At 46.1% G+C, this 21941-nt stretch overlaps 1 protein-coding gene across 1 annotated transcript in view; it reads left to right on the forward strand.

The window, feature by feature from the left end:
• Nucleotides 1–3301: 3301 nt before the first annotated feature.
• PRTFDC1 (phosphoribosyl transferase domain containing 1) overlaps nt 3302–21941 on the forward strand; it is a 394648-nt gene continuing 376008 nt past the window's right edge. The window contains exon 1 of the mRNA XM_069648160.1: nt 3302–3555. Coding sequence (XP_069504261.1) covers nt 3499–3555 — 57 coding nt within the window. The 5' untranslated portion in view covers nt 3302–3498. The remainder of the gene's footprint in view (nt 3556–21941) is intronic.

Below are 21941 nucleotides of genomic sequence, written 5' to 3' on the forward strand. Positions count from 1 at the left end.
TCCAGGTTTTCACAATGTGGAACCTGCACAAAGAACAAGCATATCCACCTCGCATAGGGGGAAGGGTGTGTGAGAAACCTGAAGGTGTCTCACTTACTAGTCCACAGGGATCCGTCATCCAGGTGGCCAGGACATGGCCATCGCTATTGGCCCCAGTTCCTGTGGGGAACTGTGCCAGAGGATCCACTGGATGAGGGGTCCTCTGGGAGTGGAAGTGGGACACTGAAGATTGAGATGCCGTATCTCCTTCCTTTTAACACCTTTTCCCAATCCTACCCCATAGGATATTAAGAAGCTCCACCCCCCCTTTCCGACACAAACACTTTCTTACATCGTGAAAGACAACGGACTAACACCACAGACATTTACCTGACATGTCCCAACACAAGGGTCAGGCAGAGTCAGGCAATTGACAATAACTACACACCTGATGGCCCTTTCCCTTCCCGACCGGGATAAAAGGTGGAACACGAGAGCACACTGGGAGAAAGGCAAAACGCATGAGGAAGCAGCTATTCCAGGGCAGTAGTTCAAAAAGAGGAGAAAGGTGCTGAGAACTGAAAGGACAACAAGGAGGGAAGTGCCCTTTCCCTTTTCGACCCAGACCCACAAAGCCTCTGTGAAAGGAATCATAAGACCAGGAACTACAGCTTGCGTGTGGTGTAACAGGTGTCAACAGTGCACAGGGCCCTCCCATCCAGATAACCAAGCCGGGGAGAGGCGCCTGCTACCGTGGTACCGTCCTTGACTCCAGAGAGAAGAAACGCCAAGCGGTTCATCACAGCCGGTGAGTCGTAGGGAGAACCGATAGTAAACTGCACTGTGTTGAGCAAACGTTGCAAACGGCAACATGATATGAATTGAAAGAATTTATGACCAAAGAACTTCTGTGTTACTAAACTTTTAAAGTCCACGGAAAGGCCTGCTGCAGAGTGGTCCGGCACCACATGGGCGTTCATTCGAAAGACTCTGGCTGGTCCCCTTTTGTTGAAACTACTGATACCAGTAGCTCCTAGGAGAGCCCGACATAAGAGGTCAAAGGGGTCATACAGGGGTTGAGTGAAAAGCCCTTGTACAGTCGAAAGTCTTTGACACGTTGTGGATAGCGATAGGTGCTTGTGGCAAATGTGAACTCGACTGAGGGATGCCTACAAATTAGGGGGACAGTGACACACTCGAGAACATTGTTTTAATCGACTTGTGTAAAGCCTGACTGGTGGCTGAGACCTGGGCTTCGGGAAGTAGAGAACCTAAGGGGTCTAGAGTGACTTTCTTGTGAATCGTGGCAAGTGTGAACCTGACAAAGAGATGCCAAGAGAAAGCTAGGGGAAGGGAACCCTGCTTTCTGACAAACTGTGAAATTGCGAACTAAGGCATGTGTGAACCCGATGGAGGGATGCCAAGAGAAAGCTATAGGAAGGGAACCTAATGGACTGTGTAACTGTCAAATGTGAACCCGGCTGAGAGATGCCTGCAAGTTGGGGTGAAGCATAATAATCCTGTGAACATTGTGTTGACAAGAGTGAACCTGGTAGAGGAATGTCCACAGTGAAAGGTTGTTTAAAAGAACATTGAGAATCGTGAAAACTACAGGTGAAAATATTTTGAGTAAAAGGCTGTAGTGAACCCGACAGAGGGAGGCTTACATTCAAGAAGGATTGGGGCCCTGTTGAGGGGGATCCGGGGTGAAGAGTCATCACCCAACGTTAAAGATTATGGAAAGGAAATTTTATTTAATTTTGTTATTGTTGATACATCAGGTCCTCAGAGGCAAGAGACTTTGTATGAAAGGGACTTGGCCACCGAAGGTACTGATATCGCTGAAAAGAACTGTAACCTTGTGCTGGAGAAGCCCAGTTGTGTATTGTGCTCAGGAGTCCCGCCTTGTCCCGTACTAAAAATGTGGGGAAGGGAGACAGCTATACCATCCTGACTTATCATTTTGTGAACACTCTCTTTTCTGGTGAACATTATCCCACACTATTTTGTAACTCAGCGGTAAGGATTGGCAATTGTTTTTTTTAGTATAGGCCCTTTTTATTTCACAAGACGCCACTAGGACTGCCTTATTATTATTTGATGGTCAAAGCTTGTTCCCATCTTAGATTTAGGTTTAGATTAGGCGTTTTTCTAACCCATTCATACAGTTTATAAAATACCATTGAACTGTGATCACTTGTGTCTGCCTTTACTGTTGCCACCATGAGTTCCTTACACCAGCCTGGGGCGCCCATCTGTTACACAGCACAGCAATAGCTCTGGGTGGTCAGGGTGCCGCCTGTCTCCAATGTGGGTCCATGTTCCACAAATCCAGCCAGGGTCCTCATCCCTCCCTGGAGGCATAGCTCTCAACTCACCAGCTTTTGGCGGGTGTCACCCGCCAAAGCATCTACACACCCGCCCACCCGCCAGCTCATCTGTTTCACCCGCCTTGGCAAAGGTGGGAGCTACGATTCATATTTTTGCCGGGACCCGATTTCGAGATCCCGAAATCGAGTCCCGGCGCGACTCTTCCTGTGCGAATGGAGGCGTGAAAAGCAAGTGTCATGCTTTTCACGCCCCCATTTCCTCCCCCTTCCCCTCCCTGGCGCTCTCCTCCAATGAGAGGATTGTGCCTGGGAGCATACCCCCCACCCCCCTCCCGTAAAAGGTCAGCGACATAGAAGTAGGACTGCCGTTTCATGTTTTTACGGCAGTCCTACTTTTATGTTTATGGCCTTTCTGGGTTTTCACCCGCCTTGGTATCAAAAAAGGTTGAGAGGTATGCCTGGAGGTAAAACCTGTAACAAAGCCCAGCCAGATCTCCAGGCTGGGCACTGCCTTATGCCCAGGGAGATAACCAGAACACTACCAGCCAAATCTGTTTTGAAGCAGTATTCCCCTGCTTTTCAGAAGACTCATTCAAACTTTCATTATTCGTTTAAAAGGGTTTCTTACTGAATCACTATAAGAAATGTTTCAAATTTTAAATTGTAGACATTCATATGTTGCCATAATGCGTTTTGCTTTTATGCAAATCTCCTCGATTGGCCTCTACTACGTGTTGCGATCTGGCTTGGGGCCCTGCTCTTCCAATGAGGAGAGGGTACCCACGATAACTGTTTTCCATTTCCAGCACTGACTGCCGTGTAATAACAGTATCTTGACAATCTCGACCCGGTGCCTACACAAAGTCCATAACTTCTGGCTTGTCCAGTGCTGCTTGTTTTCCCCGCCTTCACTGGAGTGAAGGATTGTACGCGCCCGCGGTGATGGAGGAGGAGGAGGAGGAGGAGTTGACATCAGGCTGCTGAAAGAATGCCCGCCAATAGTTTCCGTGGATAACTTGAAGGCATGTGCTGCGCCCCTTCCAGTCGAACCATCAGTAGGAGGCGGGCGAAGGAGAGCCTCCTCGGGGACTCATTGCATCTACGAGCAGCTCCCAGAGCAGAGAACGGGATTCACGCCGCTCCGCCCGCCCGCGATTCTGCTTTCTAGTTCTTCCACCGACTGCCCGCCATGGAAGGGAACTGCGCGCTGGAGACCTGCGCAGAGCCAGAGAACAAACTCCTTGTGGTAAAACAACTAAACGAATAACCCTCTAGCTCTCCACGCTGCTGACTGATCTCTTTCACCGCAGGGCGGCATTAGTAAAATGAACCCGGGCCGTAGAACACGCCCCCCACCCCCCGGTTCTTGCAGGGATGAAAACGCCTACCTCTTTGTAACAAAATGTTAAAAAAAAAAAAGTTAGAAGCGCCTGTGTTCTCTAATATTTCACCTGGCAGTAAAACGTGGTGTTGCTTTACCACGTGGAACTTGTATTCTGGAGATACAAAACGGAAGCGGGGGAGCAGCTCGTAGCCTCCTGCCCGTGTCCACGCTGTCTCCTCTTCCTGGCTGACCCGGGGCGCTCTGCTGTTCAGCTACACTTATCTAAGAGCTGATGGTCATGCGTTTGTGATGCAAAGCTGACATTTGGTCATACTAAGCACAAGTAAGGCAGAGTGCCCTCCTTCGCTTGATAAGTGTAATCATTAAGTTCTCATGTTAAAGTAAAAAAAAAATCGCCTGTAACCATGGGTGCCAACAATTGATTTCTACTACGGGGACACACATTCCCAGAATGCGCAATGCGCGGGAGCCGTCTCCACCCCGAGGGAGAAACAATCCATTTTAGAGCCCATTCTGCAGCAGGTCTAAACATAACCAACCTCTCAGCAGCAATCGCCTAACCAGTTGAGCTGTCTGGCCTCGGCATTCTGCTTTTGGATCTCCCCCCTACTCCTGTTGCTGTCAAACAGCTTTGTCCTGTTCAGCCCTCCCCCCAACTGCAATTAAGGTTCAGGCGGTCCAGTCACGAGGCTGCCTTTCTAACTTGACGTGAACAGTGCTTGCAAATTTGGCTACAGGCGATTTAAAAGCACACAGCACTCCATCCTTTTTCGTTTTTGACGCCCTCATAGAAAAATGACACTCTTGCCACCGTGATTCTGTATGGGGCCAACTGGCCCTTCTGTCCCGAGGTACAGAGTGTCCCCATTCCGTGCTTGAGAAACCGATCCAGTCCTGTTTTTTTCTTGGAATTGTAGTTTTTCCTCCTTTTTAAAACGTGAAAAAATAAACTACAAATCCCAGAGTTGAAATGGGAGTGGATGGCCTTCCCATGTATAGGTAATGCGAGTTTTGCTAATGTTTCTGTGTGGGGATTACAATAACAAAGACAATATTGTTACTATCCACAGCCATAATTGTTTGTGTTGTCAATGCTATAATATAGTCTATTAATCCATATTGGTGAGTGTATATATTAATAGCACAGACTAGAATAGATGGAATCAATTCTAGAGACCCCAGTTTTGGCCCGCAACACACCATCATTTTAAATAGCGCAGAGTGGTAAATCCTGACGTAATGGCTAATAGGATACTTTTGAGACCTTGATTTACTACCTTTCTGCCCCATTTTCGAGCAGTGGTGAGACAGAGGAGGGGCACGGAGCCCAGATATGAACTCCGCTGTGCATTCTTCTTCTGTCTTGTTACTGCGTTTCGTTTTTTTTCTCGCCAGCAGGACGTTTTCATGCAGCCATCAAATGAATAGATTCCCCTGGATTCCGCCTGGCATTAGCACCTGCTAGCGAGTAGGCGGATGCCGCAGTAATCCATTGGTAAATGCCGCTTACACGGCATCATTTGCAGGTAGTGTTTACCTGTACAAGAGACGGGCAGGAACATGAAGGGATAAAAGCGAGGAAAATATACTAATACTAATAATTTCTCAGCATCACAACTTTTGGTTAAGTGTTGGACAATGGATTTGACCAATTTAGTTACTTGACCCCCTTAACTACCCACCTCTAGCTGATAAAAAATGTGTTCACATTTGGCTTACAGGAACTAAAAGTTCAAAGGCACATGATGAACCAACCTGAAAAAATATGAATCATAATCATATCTTTTAGTTTCCAAATACTGAGGTGAAGCCTACAAGTAATGGCACACAAATAAATGGGAGTCTAAACAAATCATTTTTTTTACAAACTAGCCCATGGAAACTTAAGGACAGAGAGGGGAAAATGGATGATAGGGTCATCTGCTTGTAGTCATTGTCTCATACAGCAAGCAGCTTGTTATCCACCACTCCAATTTTTGGTCACCCAAAAAATGCTTTTTTTTACAAATACTTTGTTTAACATTTTGGTTTTCCGACAAAAATCAAACAATGCAACATAATACCAATGATGCTTCAAATCCGATTTTCCCCTGGCCCTCCCAAGCTCAGTTTTCACCAAGTACTGTGTTTATTAGAACATGTAAGGATCCTCTACCCAACTAGTCCTATCCATGTGGTTGCTTAAAATTCCTCCCATTCGAGTATCAACATAGACATGTACGTTTCTGTAATAACAAAACATATTGGTACGAAGATGGCTTGAATCAGGGTTATTTTGACAGTCAATGAAACGTGCCCCTACATTTTACATAATTTTTGAAAAATGTGTCAATGAGAGACGTGATTTTCGCTGCCATCAAGTTATCCCATGTCATTCCCACCACATGTGTAATATGGGCTCCTCAGACATAATCCATTAGTGTGTAATGGGGACTCCTCAGACATCTTGCAATAGTGTGCCAGCGCTATCTTGCAGCTGCGAGCAGGTGGGTGATAAGTGTCGCTGCATACTCTGATGCCTGGTAGTTGCCCTCCTCACTTTCACCAGGAAGCACTAGGAACGAGTCGGTGGGTATGGCGTTTCCACACATCTATCTTATCCTGGCTGGTACCTCTTTCCAGAACCTCTGCCCCTTAGGACCCATCCACCACATTGAGTCATGCTAACCCCTCCTCTCCAAAATACTGTGATGAGTTTGTTTTGTGAAGTCTTATAGGTGGCATGAACTGTATTCGTAGTGCATCTTGAGGAACCATCCATCCAACCATGGCTCCAGCGCTTCCCTGTTAATGACCATATCAAGTTCACTTTCACACCTGCTCACATAAGCCAACTTCTCTATACTGCCTTCCCTATCTGGCAGTTTATACAGTGCTGATGCTCAAGCTATAGGGAGTTCAAAGCTGTTTCTAGCGCCTTTTCCACCTCAGCATATTGACACCTTCCGCTCTCATCTATCAGAAATGTGTTCTTCCATTCCTCAAATGCTAGCGGGGTCCCCCCTATTATAGAGTTGTGATTGCATTTTGAGGATCTCCCCCACCCCATCTCCTATTTGTGAAACACGCCTTTTGGGATCCTGGTGTAAATCCTGGATTGCCCATTATTGAAAACATGGGGTCCAGCCCTGGATGAGCACCCCACTGTTTTATAGGTCTATTCTAATAGTGAATGGAGGTATAAGTTGCTGATAACAATGCGTTATCTGTAGATATGTTTTTCGCAGCTATGTCGGGTACTTGATAAAGGGGGATTGGGGATATTCCCTGTTCTATCCGGGCCCGTTTACCTAACTGTGTTCTCTTTCTCCAACTCATGTATGTGAAATCTGAGCTGCAATAGTGTATCTCTGTATGTCAGAGGCACTTTTCAACTCTTCCAAGCTGTCTGGAAACGGTACTTACCTGGACTGTGGTAGTTTGTCTCATCCCCCTGTGCATCACTGGCGTTCTCTGCCAAATCCGTGACTTAGGAGAGTACCAGAGATGTTATAAATAATTTCAATTCACTGCTTTCGCATAGAATTACATTGGACACCTTAATGCGAATATTATTACTGTTTCCGATTGAAACTATGGGTGAACTGGGGCCTACATAGGCCTGGTACATCGTATCTAATTTTACTGGATTTGTGTGTGGCCCTTTGGGCCTTTTTGTAATTGTTTGATCCTTTCCTTCCCTCTATGTAAAACTTTACATTTGCCTAACTTTTCCCCCTTTTTTATGTGTCTATTGTTGTGGGGAACAACTGATCAACCCATGTATTGGATAGTGCTTCCAAATATATCTGTTAAGCAATCCTTTTATCTTCCCACCCCTTATGTTGTAATGTATTGTTTGTGCCATCAGATGTAGGCCATACACTTGCAATAGGAGTGTGAATGGCCTAGTTTCAGGCCCTGTTACTGTTCTACTTTTCTCTCTGTGTTTTGTGAAGGCGTCATAAAGAAGGACACAGACAACAGATTCAGAATTCACAACTTAAATGTCAGGATGGAAAAAGGTCTCATTTGCCCTATACGAAGGTGGGATTTCCCTACCTAAATAAAACTAAGGAAAGTCTGAGTTAAAGAGTTCAATTTACGAATTTGTCTGTGCCCAAAACCTATGCTTGCTCTCACAACTATAACTATACAATGTTTAGGGACGTAGGCAAACAAAAGAAAACGGTGTTCAATACAAAGTCCTGAGGTTCTTCCAGCTCGCAGCTTCCTTGGCACTCCCTTCCCCAAGTATAAAACAGTACACCAAAGTAAAGTCTCAAAATCCCTGTTCTTAGAATTATAATGCAAAAAAAGTCTCTTCAAGTCACAGGGTTTCCTTCCCCAAGTTAGGACTCTGGTTCCCTTCCCTAAGTTTCAAATCACACAATTTTATATGACCTTGAAATTAAAGGCTTCTAGTCAGGACTGAGGGTTCCCTTCCCCAATTTCCAAGTTACGCCATTACAAAAGAAACAAAAAATGTCTTTATCTTCCACAGTTTAGTTAATTTTGCTTTCAAATGCACAGTTCAGATCATTTTGTAGTTTTCCTACAGGTTGAAAATGTCACTGTATATCAGGCTGCAGTGTCCTTGGTTTGCTTGTTCTTGTCACATCTTATTATATTTCAGCATACAGTGGTTGGTTTTATAATTATATTCGTTTTAGCACTTCAATGTAAGATGATTTAAACATTCTTTCCTCCTTTTGATTTCAACCGTTTAGTTCTGTTAAACAGCAGTCTTAATTCAATTCGGTGTTCAATAATTAAACCTCTGGCTTAGGGTTCGTTTTCTCTTCATATGGATTTCGATAATTGTTTTTTTCACTTTAAATACATCAATGTGCAGAGACCTTTTGTAAACGTGTTTCTTATCACACAAGACCTCTCCGATACAAGATATTCCCTTATGTTTAATGGTAGACAAATATAACTGTTCATTTTACTTTAATTGGATAGTTGGGGGTTCAGAGACTTGTGAGAACGGGTTCCTTGCCACACGCGACCACTCTGTTACAAAGTATTCCCCTTTCTTGAATACTTAACAACAAATATAGATGATGGTTCCACTTTAATTGAGCTCCCTGTTCAGAGAGCTTTGGCAACGTGCTTCCTGCTGCACGCAACCACTCTGATACAATGTATGTCATGAAATGCTTAAGTTCATACACGCACAACGGGTTGCTCAAGCCCCAGAAAACTCACCGGTCGCTTAGCACGTCAGTACTGCAGCGCGGATCACACAGCATTCTTCCTCTAGTGTCGGAGCTCCAGTTTCTGTCCCTTTGAGACTCCTCGGATGGACCTCCACCACAGAGGAACGAGCACTTTGAATAGAAAAGAATGGGGCAGTCTCCCAGCACGGCCCCTTCATCTTTCTAGGTCTGTTCCAGGGAGTTTCCACCCCCATGCCATGCTGAACGGTTCTCTGCTGGCTGAATCAGCCTCCTGGTCCTTTTCGTCAGTTCCTCTTGTCGGTTCCCCCTGCCACTGATTGGGTCCCCATTTATACACCTGCAGCTCCTTGACAGGCTGCATGGGACATGCCTGACCTTCACTACTATTAGCAGGCATCTTCCTCTTCCCAGTAATAGTGGTAAAAGAGCATAGTCTGCATTGCTTGTAATTGCCTCTTCTTCGTCCCAGTACTGTCGAGGGTCAATTGCGGAGAAAAAAGGGGAGCTGGCTTGCAATAGCCCATAAAGGTTGGGCAAGGGTTGGTTTGGATCTCACTAGGGAAAGGGGATACCATGTCTTGCCCAAGGGCACCCCACTTCCAGTCCCCAAAGACCCTCCACCCAGGTGATCCTCCCTGGCTTCTCAGCTCCCAGGGTTGGGATCTGATAGCGATGGCTTTTCACTGGCCAACTGCGCAGAGTGTCTAGGGGGTCTAGCAGTGAGAATACCCTTGGGTTCTCACAGTGCTTAAGTACTTATGTGAACTTCTGATAACTTGTGGAATTATGTAATTGAGGGTATATGTTTTAGGATAAATTATTGGAATTAACTGTACCTCAACCAGCCTGCTGCATTCCCTTGAGTGAAGCCATGACTGCTCTGCTCTGCCATTTCTACCCCATTGAGTTATTGTGACCTATCTTGTGGTGAGACCATTACTATCCTTAGGCTAAATGTTCTCACACCCCTCATCAGACCTCTATGGAAACTTCTACCTAACACTGTGCAAAAACTGTGTGACGGATTGCCATTTGGCAAGTGTGTGAAAGCCTTGGATTTTTATTTTATTTTTATTAATACATAAAAATGATGCTGGTAATTCCATCTCCAAAAGGGTCACCTGCTAACCAGATTCCCCTTTTCGTCAACTCCAGGCCAAAAGCATAGTGCACTTGTGCCCTACTGCATCAGTAGCCGGATTCGCGGCCCTCACTCGACTTGTGGCATGAGGTGCCCACTTGACAGCTTTAGAGACAGCCAAGTTCCTTAAGCGCAGGGGCGGAATTTAAAATATGCTGGTGGTACGGTAATCTCTAAAAATATGCTATGCCGGAGTTTAGGCATAGTGCATGGCACTACTTATGATCATGGCCTCCACATCCAAATTGTGTCAGCTCCTGTGAGTCAGCTCTGTTATGCTGTGGAAGGAAATGCGTATTTGGGTCAGGTGGGCCGTTGCTGCCAAATGGCAGGGCAGAAACACACAGGACCCATCCTCTTTGATCCCCATTGTGAAGGCCGGTAACATCCTCCCCCAGAGACAGCCGCACATCAGGCAGCTGTCCTGAGCCCAAAGGAGCACACCCATTCAGAAAGAGGAGCCTCACACCAGGATGCTGCATGTCTGAAGGCCTTTGTTGTGAGTAAGTCGGGAAGGGTGCGGGAGTAGGATATGCAGGAAGGCTCTGGTCACTGGAAGAAGCCTTCCACCTTCTTGTTTCGCGCTGTCTCTTTCCCTTTCCTGTTCCCTCCGCTTCCTCTGCAGCAAAGCACTTTGGGTGTGACACCAGCAGGACAAAGTGCACTCCAGCACTTCCTCTGGAGCAGAGCACTTTGGGTGTGACATCAGCAGGGCAAAGTCCACTCTGGCCAGGAGCAGGGATTGGTCTGCTAAAGAAGACCAATCACCTGGAGACTGGTGCCTTTAAAAGAAGGGTTCTCTCACCCCTTAAGCAGACTCCTCTCGGATCCTTTAAGACTGCAGATTTGTCTGAAGATTCTCAGTGGACTTCCTTTGGGATGGTTGTACTGTCCAAAGCCCTCAGCCTTAGGTGGAGAAAGAGACCTCCAAGACAGAAGGAAGATCTGTCCCCTAACCACTCCCAGGGCACATCGGGAGTGACCAATGCTGTCCACCAGGACCAACTACTCTGCAACGGATCTGCTAAGCTAGAGCAGCAGACCTGAACAGAAGCATTGTCTTCTTGAGTCCTTTGCAGAGGCCCCGCAACAACCAGACTAGGAGAAGCTTGCTGTTCTCCTGCACCAAACCAGTCACTCCCAGTTCACCGCATTTGAACAAGAGGGGAGGCGAGGCGCTGGTGCTGAGTCTGCATTCTTCTAACCAGCCGAAATATTGTGTGCATCTCAACCATCTTGACACTGCATTGTGTCCTAGCGAAGCACGTCCCCTGCTAGGCCCGAAGCGACTGCTCAACGCTGGGACCCGAAATGAATCACTGGAGAGTAACACACTGACTCTTAACTGGGTCGGCCCAGCAAGCCCCAGAATTGCCACCACATCGACGCACTCAAGATCACCACTTCGCCGTTGCCCGCTGACTCGAACCGCTGGAGTGCCACTCATCGACCCTTCCCAGTGGTTAAAGCCTGACTCGGCCTGGCCAACTGTGAAGCATTCCTGAGACAGCCCCGACCTGCATCTTGAAGGGATGGCGTGCGACGGCACCAAGCACCCGCATAAGCCTGTACTCCATGTTTGCGTGCGATCCTACATCCCCGAACTGAGCCTGATCCACTCGTATCGATGTTCGACCATGGTTCTGATTCTGTCAGCTCTCCAAGAACTGAATGCAGGTACTGTTGACTTCGAACTGCCCCACGGTCCACTTGGACCCTAGAGACGGGTTAGATAACGGTTGCCCCTACAACATGGCCTTTTCATGGTAGTACCTTACTGCGAGGAGCCAGGAATGAAACGTAGACACAGAGAAGTCATATTTGTTAGGCATTGTCGAGCCCCTTATTTAATAAGTCTAACTGTCCCTACTTCTAAAAGGTATTTCCCTATCTCAAAAAAAACAAATGGTCTGGCCAATGACAGGATGTCAAAAGCCAAACTGTCCTAGGTCCGAAATCCTATCCTTGCACTCACATTCTAAAGTAACTCTAATGTGCAAAGGGGTAATGTCTGTAGTCTTGAAAGGTGCACAAATGTTCAAGTCGAAAAGAAATATATATGCACTCCAACACAAAAGTTCCCAATGGATAAAGTTCACAGTTCCAGGGGGTGGCTCCCTTCCCCAGGTTGCTGTTTAAGATTTCTCAAGACTCCAAAAGGCACATAACTTCCCTGGAGGTTTCTTGGTTAATAACAAAACACTTAGTATTACAAAACAGTTTTAGATATAAATATAAGTTCCAACTATACAGGATACCTGGTGTCCTCCCCTCCCAGGTTCTTTTCCACTTCATTTTCACTTAATTCACTGTCTTGGGTTTACATGGCATTATCAAGTGCCAGCACATCTTTGGGTTGTCTTTTGCTATAATGGCAAACTTTAACTTTGTCCTGGTATACTCTTGTGCCAGGGCTTTTAGCGTACTTCACTTTACACACACTTACAGACTTGTGGCTTTGCAAAAGTTCACAAGCGAAGGGCTCTCTTTCTCTCCCCTTAAACTTTCTCGGGTTTTGTTCCCCTTGGGTATGGGTCCCAGACTCGTAACTGTTATGGTTTTGCAAAAGTTCACGAGGTGTGGGGTTTTCTTCTCCCTCCATTGGGTGCGTGTATAGTTCTGCAAAAGTTCACGGGATGAGGGGCTTTCTTCTCCCTTGTCCTCTCTAGGGCTTTGCCTCCCAAAATGATTCTTTGATTCCATTTACAGTTATTTAGCATTCTTCGGTATCGTTGCCGAAGCGCCTGGTGTTCCAATCTCTCTCTCTCTCTCTCTGGGAATCGCTGACTTTCTGTAGCGCTTTTCGGTTACATCGTGGTAAACTGGGAGCAGCGTCTCAGTGCTTCACCTTCAGTTTGCTGGTTCACCGTCCACACACGCCGGCTTCCACGTCCTTCGCGGTTCCCGCAACCACCAACCAGACTTGCCTTCTTCCTCTGCTGCAGTCCCAGTGCAACGCACCAGTTGCTGCAGCCTCCCTCCTTCTGCCTTGAGCCGGCTGGCTCCTGGGACTCCTCCACAGTGACTCAGCAGTCCCTCGATTGACCTCGAGTAGACACAGCTTCCCCTGGTAGCTTTCCTTGTGTTCATTCAGGTTCTGCCTTTGCAATCTCCCGGTACCTCTCAAGTGCTCGTAACTACTAGAGAGTGTTCTTTAGTTCTCAGCACCGTGGATCTGCGTTGCTCCTTTTTAGCCTCCTCATCTCAGTATTCTTATATGGAAATGTTTGTCTTTCCTAGGTTTTCTTTTGTGAGACGGGCATGGTATCAAGAGAGATGATAGAGACAACAGATGTGTAGTTCTAAACAAAACTTTATTAATAATCAGGGTGGTGTAACCCCTAACTTACCCTATACCATAGTAGATTTTCCCTGTCTAAAGAAACCAAGGAAAAGTCTGTCTGCAAGTCTAAAATAAGTCTCTGTCAAAACCTATGCTTGTCCTCACAACTATAACTAAACATGGTGTAGGAATCTTCTCAGCAAAATATAAGTGTTCAAAAGTAAATATTAAATTACTTTCAGCTTGAGTTCTCCTTGGGTTCTCTATTTCACGTTCATGTACCTAGCCCATACCTCAAAACTCATACGCACAACCCGCCTCCACAAACGGCCACCTCACCCACACCCCATCGCCCTCAAACCATCACAGCTTCATCAAGCAACGTTGGTTTAATTAAAGCTGCCCTGATTAACGCAAGATCCCTAGCTGCGCACGCTCTGGACATTGCTGATCATATCAAAACTCAGGAACTCGACTTCATCGCCATCTCCGAGACCTGGCTGCACGCGGCTTCCGGCCCGGCACTCTCATTGGCCATCCCCACTGATTACTCCATCATCAGATGTGATCGCACCTCGAGAGGTGGAGGAATTGCTTTCATCGCTAGAAACTCATTAGGACTTAGAACCATCCCATGCACTAAGGTGGAAACTGCAGAGTTACTCTCTGTCAAGCTCGGACTCTCAGCTAACCAACCGGCTACCATCCACCTAATATACAGACCCCCTGGTCCACCCACATCCTTTGTGGATGATATCTCTACATTAGTACTCAACAATGCTAAATCCAACTCCCAAACCATCATTCTTGGCGACCTCAATCTAGAACACCAAGACCCTAATGATCCTGCGGCCCTCGACCTAGCTAATACCTTAACAGATTTAGGTTTCAATCATCACAAACAGGAACCCACCCACATTAAAGGGCGGACCCTTGACTGGCTTAGTGACACCAATTGCAATATTAGCGTAATCTCCAATGCCCCTTGCTTGTGGTCTGACCACCATGTCATCACTTTCAGCATCGAAGCAGCCCCACCACCCAGGCCTTTGGTCGCCCCAGCCACCCTCACTAGAAATAAAAAGAACATTACGACAGAAAAACTACCCCCCCCTTATCCTTCCCACACTAAATAACGCTCCTGACACTTGCTCAGACCCCACTAACCTAGCCGACATGTATAACCCATCACTGCTTGCAGCCATCAACTCTTATCGCCCCGCTCAAACTGAGGAAACCCAAACAACGAGCACACCTTAACTCGTGGTTTACTCCCCAGCTTAGAGCCTTACGCAAAGAGAAACGCACAGCAGAGTCACGCTGGAGAAGTCACCACTCCGACGCCCACAAGGACAGTCTTCTGATAGCCACCCTTAACTATAAAGAAGCAGTACTCAAGGCAAAAAAAGATTCTTATAATAACCGCATTATGTCAGACCAGTCCAATACTAAGGAACTCTTTAATATCCTTAAGGAACTCGAGAAACCTGCAGCCCCCCCTGACTCTTGCTCCAAAGACAACACTTGGTGCACCAATATTCAGTCAGCACTCCTGGGTAAAATTGCTACCCTCCAATCTAAAATCAGGGACAAACGGAAATCCCTACAGCTTGACCAACCACCAACCACACCTACACTTAATACACATTTAACCTATCCGCATAAACCTTTCTCCTTCTCCCCACTTACTACTCTCGAAGTAGAAAATATCATAAACAATTTAAAACTTTCCAATTGCCAAGGCGACCCCTGCCCAGCACCTATTATCAAGGAAGCATCTCATGAGCTAGCCACGTTAATTACAGCATTCATAAATGCTTCTTTCAAGACAGGTATTGTCCCTGACAACCTAAAGGATGCATGGGTTATCCCACTCCTCAAAAAACCCTCCCTTGACCCTAATATCCCAACTAACTTCAGACCTATCACTACAGTCCCATTCCTGCTCAAGATCCTGGACCGCGCAGCCTACCTGCAGATTCAGGATTACCTCGAACTAAACAATCTCCTGGGCTTAAGACAATCGGGGTTCCGCCCTAAACATGGCACGGAGTCAGCTCTGATCGACTTGAAAACTCAGATGGAGTCACTGAAGGACAATGGGAAGCTAGCTCTTCTCCTTCTCCTCGATCTCTCTGCGGCTTTTGATCTGGTCAACCACCAAATACTCTGCCAGCATCTCAAATCCGCAGCCCACTTCTCCGACTCTGCCAATGCCTCGATCCACTCATTTCTGAGCAATAGATCCATGAGGGTCTTCTCACCGCTGGCATCAGCGGATCCCTCCCCTATTCACTGTGGCATTCCTCGAGGCTCGTGTGTATCCCCTACGTTGTATAACATATTCACCAAGCCCCTCTTCGATGTGCTTGACTATCTGGGTGTCTCCTACACTAACTACGCGGACGACACCCAGATACTCATCTCTATCACAGGAGACTACACAGCTGACACCAAAGCCCTTAACGATGTTTACTTGGTCATCCAGGCCTGGATGGCACAGCACGAACTTTGCCTTAACGATGATAAGACTGAGCTCTTACTTTTAGGATCAAATCATCGGCTCAACAAACTAGACCAAACCTACAAGTCCTTCATTATTGACGGCAATGACATTAAAGTCTCCAAAGATACTAAGACGCTAGGGGTCTATCTTGACTCCTCGCTTTCTCTGAACAGACAAATAAATGCAGTTAGGTCAGCTTCGGCCTATACCTGCAAACTTATCACTGCCTGTAGACCCTTCCTAAACTCCACCAACTGTATCACACTCGCCAGAACTCTTGTTATGGCCAAAATCGACTACTGTAGTGCTCTCTACCTAGGGACCAGTCAGTCTAACCTTAATAAATTGCAAACTGTACAAAATAATGCCTTAAGGGCAGCCTTAAACATCCCGAGACACGCTCATATCTCCTCCGTCAGATTGGACTTACGCTGGCTCCCGGTAAAACAGAGAATTGCCCTGAAACCCTAGCTTTGACTCACAAATGTCTGAGCAACAACGCCCCACCTTATCTGTCCGCTCGTTTCTCACGCCACACCTCCACTCGACCTACTAGAGCAGCCCAAACTCACAGCCTCATCGGGCCTAGATGCAAACTCCAAAAAGATGGTGGGGTGAGCTTCCCCGTCCTGGCCTCCAAACTCTGGAACTCCTTGCCCACACCTATCAGAATTGAACCATCATTCCACCCCTTCAAGAACAATGCTAAAACATGGCTGCTCTCCCAAAAATCATGAGACCTTGACACAGTCCAGACTCCATGTGGGGTACAGGACTGAATATACATTTTCTCTCTGCTCTGTCCCTGTATTATACGTTGTTAATGGTACCCTACGGTACATGTATATATGCTGTATATTTTTGTAACTACTGCTTTTTGTAACATGTTTAAGAGTATGCGCCCGGTTGCCCCTGGGCCTGGTTTTTTGCGCTTTATATAAATAAAATCAAAAAATCAAAAACACAGTACCAGGGTTCACTTCAATAGGGTTTGGTCAAGTTCCAAAAGTATCTTCTCCAAGGTCTAATGTACCACAATTCACACCAAGCGGAGGTCCTGGGCTTCCCTTCCCCAAGTTCAAATTTAGCACAGTTTACACAAAATAGAGATCCTAGGACTCCCTTCCCTAGGACAGCATTCTCCGGTTGTTGGACTCTCGGGCTTCCCTTCCCCAAAACCTTTAATATCACGTTGGTTTCATCTGCTCAAAGTTCAAAAGAAAAAAGCATCAGTTTGACCCGCCTTCAGGTTTGCTTCACCAATTGTTTCACAGTTGTGCGCCACTCAGTGTTTCCTGGTCTAGGCGCAGTTGTCAGACCACACGGCGTACCCGTCACATGCGGCGCAACCAGTAACCCTATACATTTCTTTAGCTTGATTCTTAATGTTTGAAATGTTCATATTAGGAGACTTTCTGGTCAAAGAGCAGTTGTCAGACCGCACTGTCCACCCATCACAGGTCGTGCAACCACACGTCACCCCAGAGCTGTTGGGCCCCACATAGGCTCTTCTCCCTTGGGCTTTCCCTTTCCACATTTGTATTCCTTGTAACACACTTTGATACCAGTTCTTAGCTTGTCATACTTGTGAGACTCTCACATTTGCAGTTCTAATTGACAGCCTTTCTTATCTTTGCACTTGTAATGTTCAAAGTGTAAGCTGCGTTTTACTGGCAGCTGTGCCGTTTTTAATATGCCTATTTGACTTCGAGTGTTCATTCACCACATCGTAGTTTACTCAAATATCAAATGACAGCTTTTTTTTTCAGTTTGGTATTCAATATGGGTAGCATTTACCTGTGCTCATTCAATAAGCAACTTATTTTCAGTTCGATATTCAATAGGCTGTGACTGCAATAAATCACCCTTCACACTATTGGATTTTTTGCTTATTCAAGGATACTTGAGCCTTCATGCTACTACCATGAAACTAACCATTTGAAAACCAAGTCCTTTGTGCACTATAGCTGCACAAACTCAATTTCCACGATATTCAATAGATGTAGCCCTTAACTCGTGGACCGTTACATATTTGCGGTCCCTTCGGAGCGCTCCCGTCTCCCCAGTGCCTCCTGACACTTACTGGTTCTTCGCAGCTCCTCCCGGCGGCTCTCCCCAAACAGGAAACAAAGCGGCAGTTTGCTGGGCACATCTCCAAACACACTGGCTTCTCTGTTCTGCTCCACATGCGGTCCACATCCCCGGCATCTTCCAAAGCTCCAGCTGCACCCGGGCTTCGGCGCGGGTGGCTCTTCACGTTCTTCTGCTGTACGGCAGCACCTGCTGCCCTGCTTCCAACAAGAGGGCTCCCGGTCCTGCAAAGCCCCTCTTGCAGGTCTCCCGGGATCGTTGCCAGCGTCTCTGCTTCCTGGTCTTGTCCCAACACAGCAAATTATCTCCCTCCCAATTGCTTGACCTTGTATAAGCCTGTTAGTGTGACATGCCTGATATTCATTACTGGATGCCTCTAGGCAACTCTCCTTCGTCCCAGTACTAGAGTGGTGTTTGTAATAGGAAGTGTGCACTACTCTTAGCTTCCTCTTCCTCTTTTCAGTATTTGGTGGGAAACTACAGGGAAAATGGGATAAGATTGACAATATCCCATGAAGACTGAGGGATGGTAGGGTATGCCGGTGTTAGTGAAGGGGGGTACCATGTCTCACCTTCGGGTACCCTCTCTCTAATCCCTGAGGACCCTCCACCCAGGTGATCGTCCCTCGCTTGTCCACCCCCAAGGTCGGGATCCAAAAGCGATGGCCCTTTGCTTGCCAGCGGAACAGAACAACCCTGTGGAGTGGATATGAGTACCTTCACGTTTATCACACTTTCTACCTGGAACTGTTAGAGGTCTTTAGCAGGTTTTCGCAGTGGAAGGGAACTTTTAGAATAAGCCATAAAAGCATGGAATACAGATATGATATGGCATTTATAACGCGCCTATACACAAGTGTTTCAAGGCGCGGTATACACAAGTGTTTCAAGGTGCGAGAGAGAACATCCCTGAAAGGGTTTGTATCTGCCTTCTGCCTTCATCCAATGCCATGTTATCCCCCTCAGGGTTACCTCCCTCATATAGCCGCTCCCAGGGTTAGGATCAGGTAGTGACGGCTGTCCCCTGGCCACATGGGAAAGGCTATCACCAGGAAAGGAATGATGACGACATCAGATTCCTCACATTACGTACCACCCCTGGAACTATGCTCCGAGTGATACTTTCACCAGTCTGTTGCATCATCTCTGTTTTTTCCTTTGGGGTGGGTTTTTGTGTAGTCTCTTTTCGTTCTATGTGCAGATGGTGTGTTGATATTTTTATAGAACCTTGATTGGACATTCCCTTTATTTTGGACATTTAATACTGTTTGGGCCACTACTGGTTCACCTTCACACTCCTCTTGAGAGTATAGCCTTACCTCATCCCACTTTACCCCAAAAGTCAAAGGAGCTATATCTCTTAGTGGTCCCTGTTTGACCTATTTTAATTGCGCTTTGTTTGGTTTGTAGAAGTGTGAGGGCGGAGTGGGCCATTTTACGCATACTCATCTTTGTACTCCTTCGAAGAAGAATCCACTTTGCAAAAATGGTGCCGAGACAGCAGGGCCACCTGAGCTGCTGTGACCTGTTAATAGGAAAAATAGAGGCACATCAGATAAGAACTTAAGTTTTGTGCACTGCCACCTCACCACTGAACATTACATTTTACATGGGATCATAATTGATCCATTGCTCCACTGGAACCCACTGCCCATCACAATCAAAGCAAGCCTAATTGTCAATCTCTTCAAAGCTCTGCTTGATCGTCACTTGCTTGTTCAAGAGGAGGGAGCTCCACATGCCCTCTCCTGTATCCTCCCTACCAGACCCCATCACTCCCTCCAGTGATGCTTAATAATATAATTTTGAATATTTATGTAATACTCCTCTTTAGTTTGAAGCCATCGAGCCCTTTACCCCTTGGGTTAATGTTACGTTTCTATGCCAAACTTTTTCTTGTATATAATGTTTCTGTTTTGTCCCTGTTATATGTTCCACTTTTTATACCCTCACAAACTGGCTCTCTACTTGTTCTAATCTTTGTGCTGTTGTACAGGCACCCTTTGTGCGAATGCCTCTGCCCTCTGTAAATGTGTTACAAGTAATTTCGGATAGAAAGTGACATCCATTATTCTTCAAATAAATCATTAGTGCAAAAGTGTCATTAAAAGTTATGATGCCATCGGTTTCTTGGACATGTTATGGCCTTGCAGTGGATTACCTTCATCCTCCATAGATCCCTGACTCCCATTTTTTAGGATTTGAAAATCTGTACTACAAATCCTACTGCCAATCTCTATATTGTATGCTTCCCTCACCAACTTAAAATGTATCTGTTTTCTAGGACACAGTTCAGAATGAAGCCGGTCTGATAGCACAGCGAGTAGGAGTGCTCGTTCGCAGGTTCGAATCCCAGTAGGGCCAAACTCAGCCTTTCATCCTTCCGAGGTCGATAAATGAGCACTACATACCATAATGAGCAGCGCTCAGATGAGGGTTCGTAGCGCTATATAAATGCTAAATTATTATTATTATTATTTAAAGGCAGAATGTCTGCTGATGATTTTTTTTTAATTGGAGGAGAATAAATGCTTCCCAAGAATATGTGGGAGAAACCTAGCATAGTGAAGGAACCCAAAGTAACCAATGGAGGTTCATGGGTGGGGGAGATATAATAACAGATTTGTTTTTTCATTTTGCAGCACACTTTCTGTGAAAATGTGGATAAAAAAACGCCCAGTTTGCAATCGTTTTTGTAGCATTTTGCATGAAAAAACAAACAATAGATGCAAATCGCCAACGATGCAGAGGTGTATTTTCCGCCACCTTTTCACGGTGCCTTTGGCCACAATGTATGCCGATAATAACACATGTTTTCAGGCTGGCTTTGCCCATACATGCCCATGCGTGCTGCATCAATATGTCAGTTTTACCATATAAGAACCAACACCTGTTGGCATTGCCATTAAAAATGCCATGCCACAGTAAGACAATTCAACCAGATTGGCTGCACCAATGTAGACCATTCTAGCTATGTAATAACAGTCATCACGCAGGCTTTACCTTGCTACCAGTAAAAAACTTAATGCCAGAGTAAGAAAATATTACCAGGCTGATGCTGCAGCCCTTGCACAAATGTAAATGTCCACCAAATCAGAAGCCTCCTCCCCGGCACACATGCAACCAACAAGCACACGCGTTCATTTACTTCCACTTGTGCACCGCTAGATAACTGATACATGCTTTTGCATGCGCACCGATTAAAACATTTTCATTCACATGCCCACCCAAACAACATACACAGTCATGTACACATACAAACATACATATTTTTTTCCTTTCCAGCAACTCCTGTCTAAAATCCACTCCGCCACAGCCTCTCACGATGGCTTGGTAGCTCCTTTGCAGCACAAACAGGAAGCAGGGTAAGTTTTCTGGTTCTGCGTGTATGTGGAGGTAACCACAGCTTATATTCCTAGACCACCTAATGTGAAGGGAGGCACAGGAGCGCTCCCCGGGCGTATTTAGCTTTGCAGTACCTCAGCCTGCAGCCCCTTTGGGCCAAGCAAGGCAACAGAAGCAATCGACCCAGGCCTTGCAGGGCCCATTGCATATGCATGCCTGGATACTGGAAACAAAGCTTCTCTTTGACAGTTAAAGCCTGGCCACATGCTTTCCTTCAGCTCCTTCATGCAGCCGAGGGAGCACTTTTCACTGTACTCCAGTTAAGATTTGGAAGTGGGAATATTTTGCTCTCTATTTGTTTAAAGTTGGGAGTAAAAGTCCAATTCCCAATGCGCGTATTTTATAAGCGAATAAAAAATGTGAAAAACAAATGTTTTTATAATATTACATTTTTTTGCACCATTCATGCACATTAAAAGATGCATGTTTACTACTTACAATCAGCCAGTTGACATAGTAGTTTCTTCCTGTGGTACTACATGCACAAACCTATCCATGGAGCTGTGAGGGTGAAAGCGGGTGTGCAAGATTCTACATGTCTTTATTTCCTTTTTTTGTTGGCAGTATTTTTACTCCGTTTTTATTTTTTGGGAGTATTTGCCTATTTTCAGGGAGTAAAAGTGGCTGATACTCCCCTTATCTGTAGGGCTGGGTGGCTTGGCTTGTCCATAACGGGTGGTGGGTCAGTGCCCAATTTCC

The sequence above is a fragment of the Ambystoma mexicanum genome, chromosome 2q, assembly GCF_040938575.1.
Source record: "Ambystoma mexicanum isolate Mex_15411 chromosome 2q, UKY_AmexF1_1, whole genome shotgun sequence".
Lineage (NCBI taxonomy): Eukaryota > Metazoa > Chordata > Amphibia > Caudata > Ambystomatidae > Ambystoma > Ambystoma mexicanum.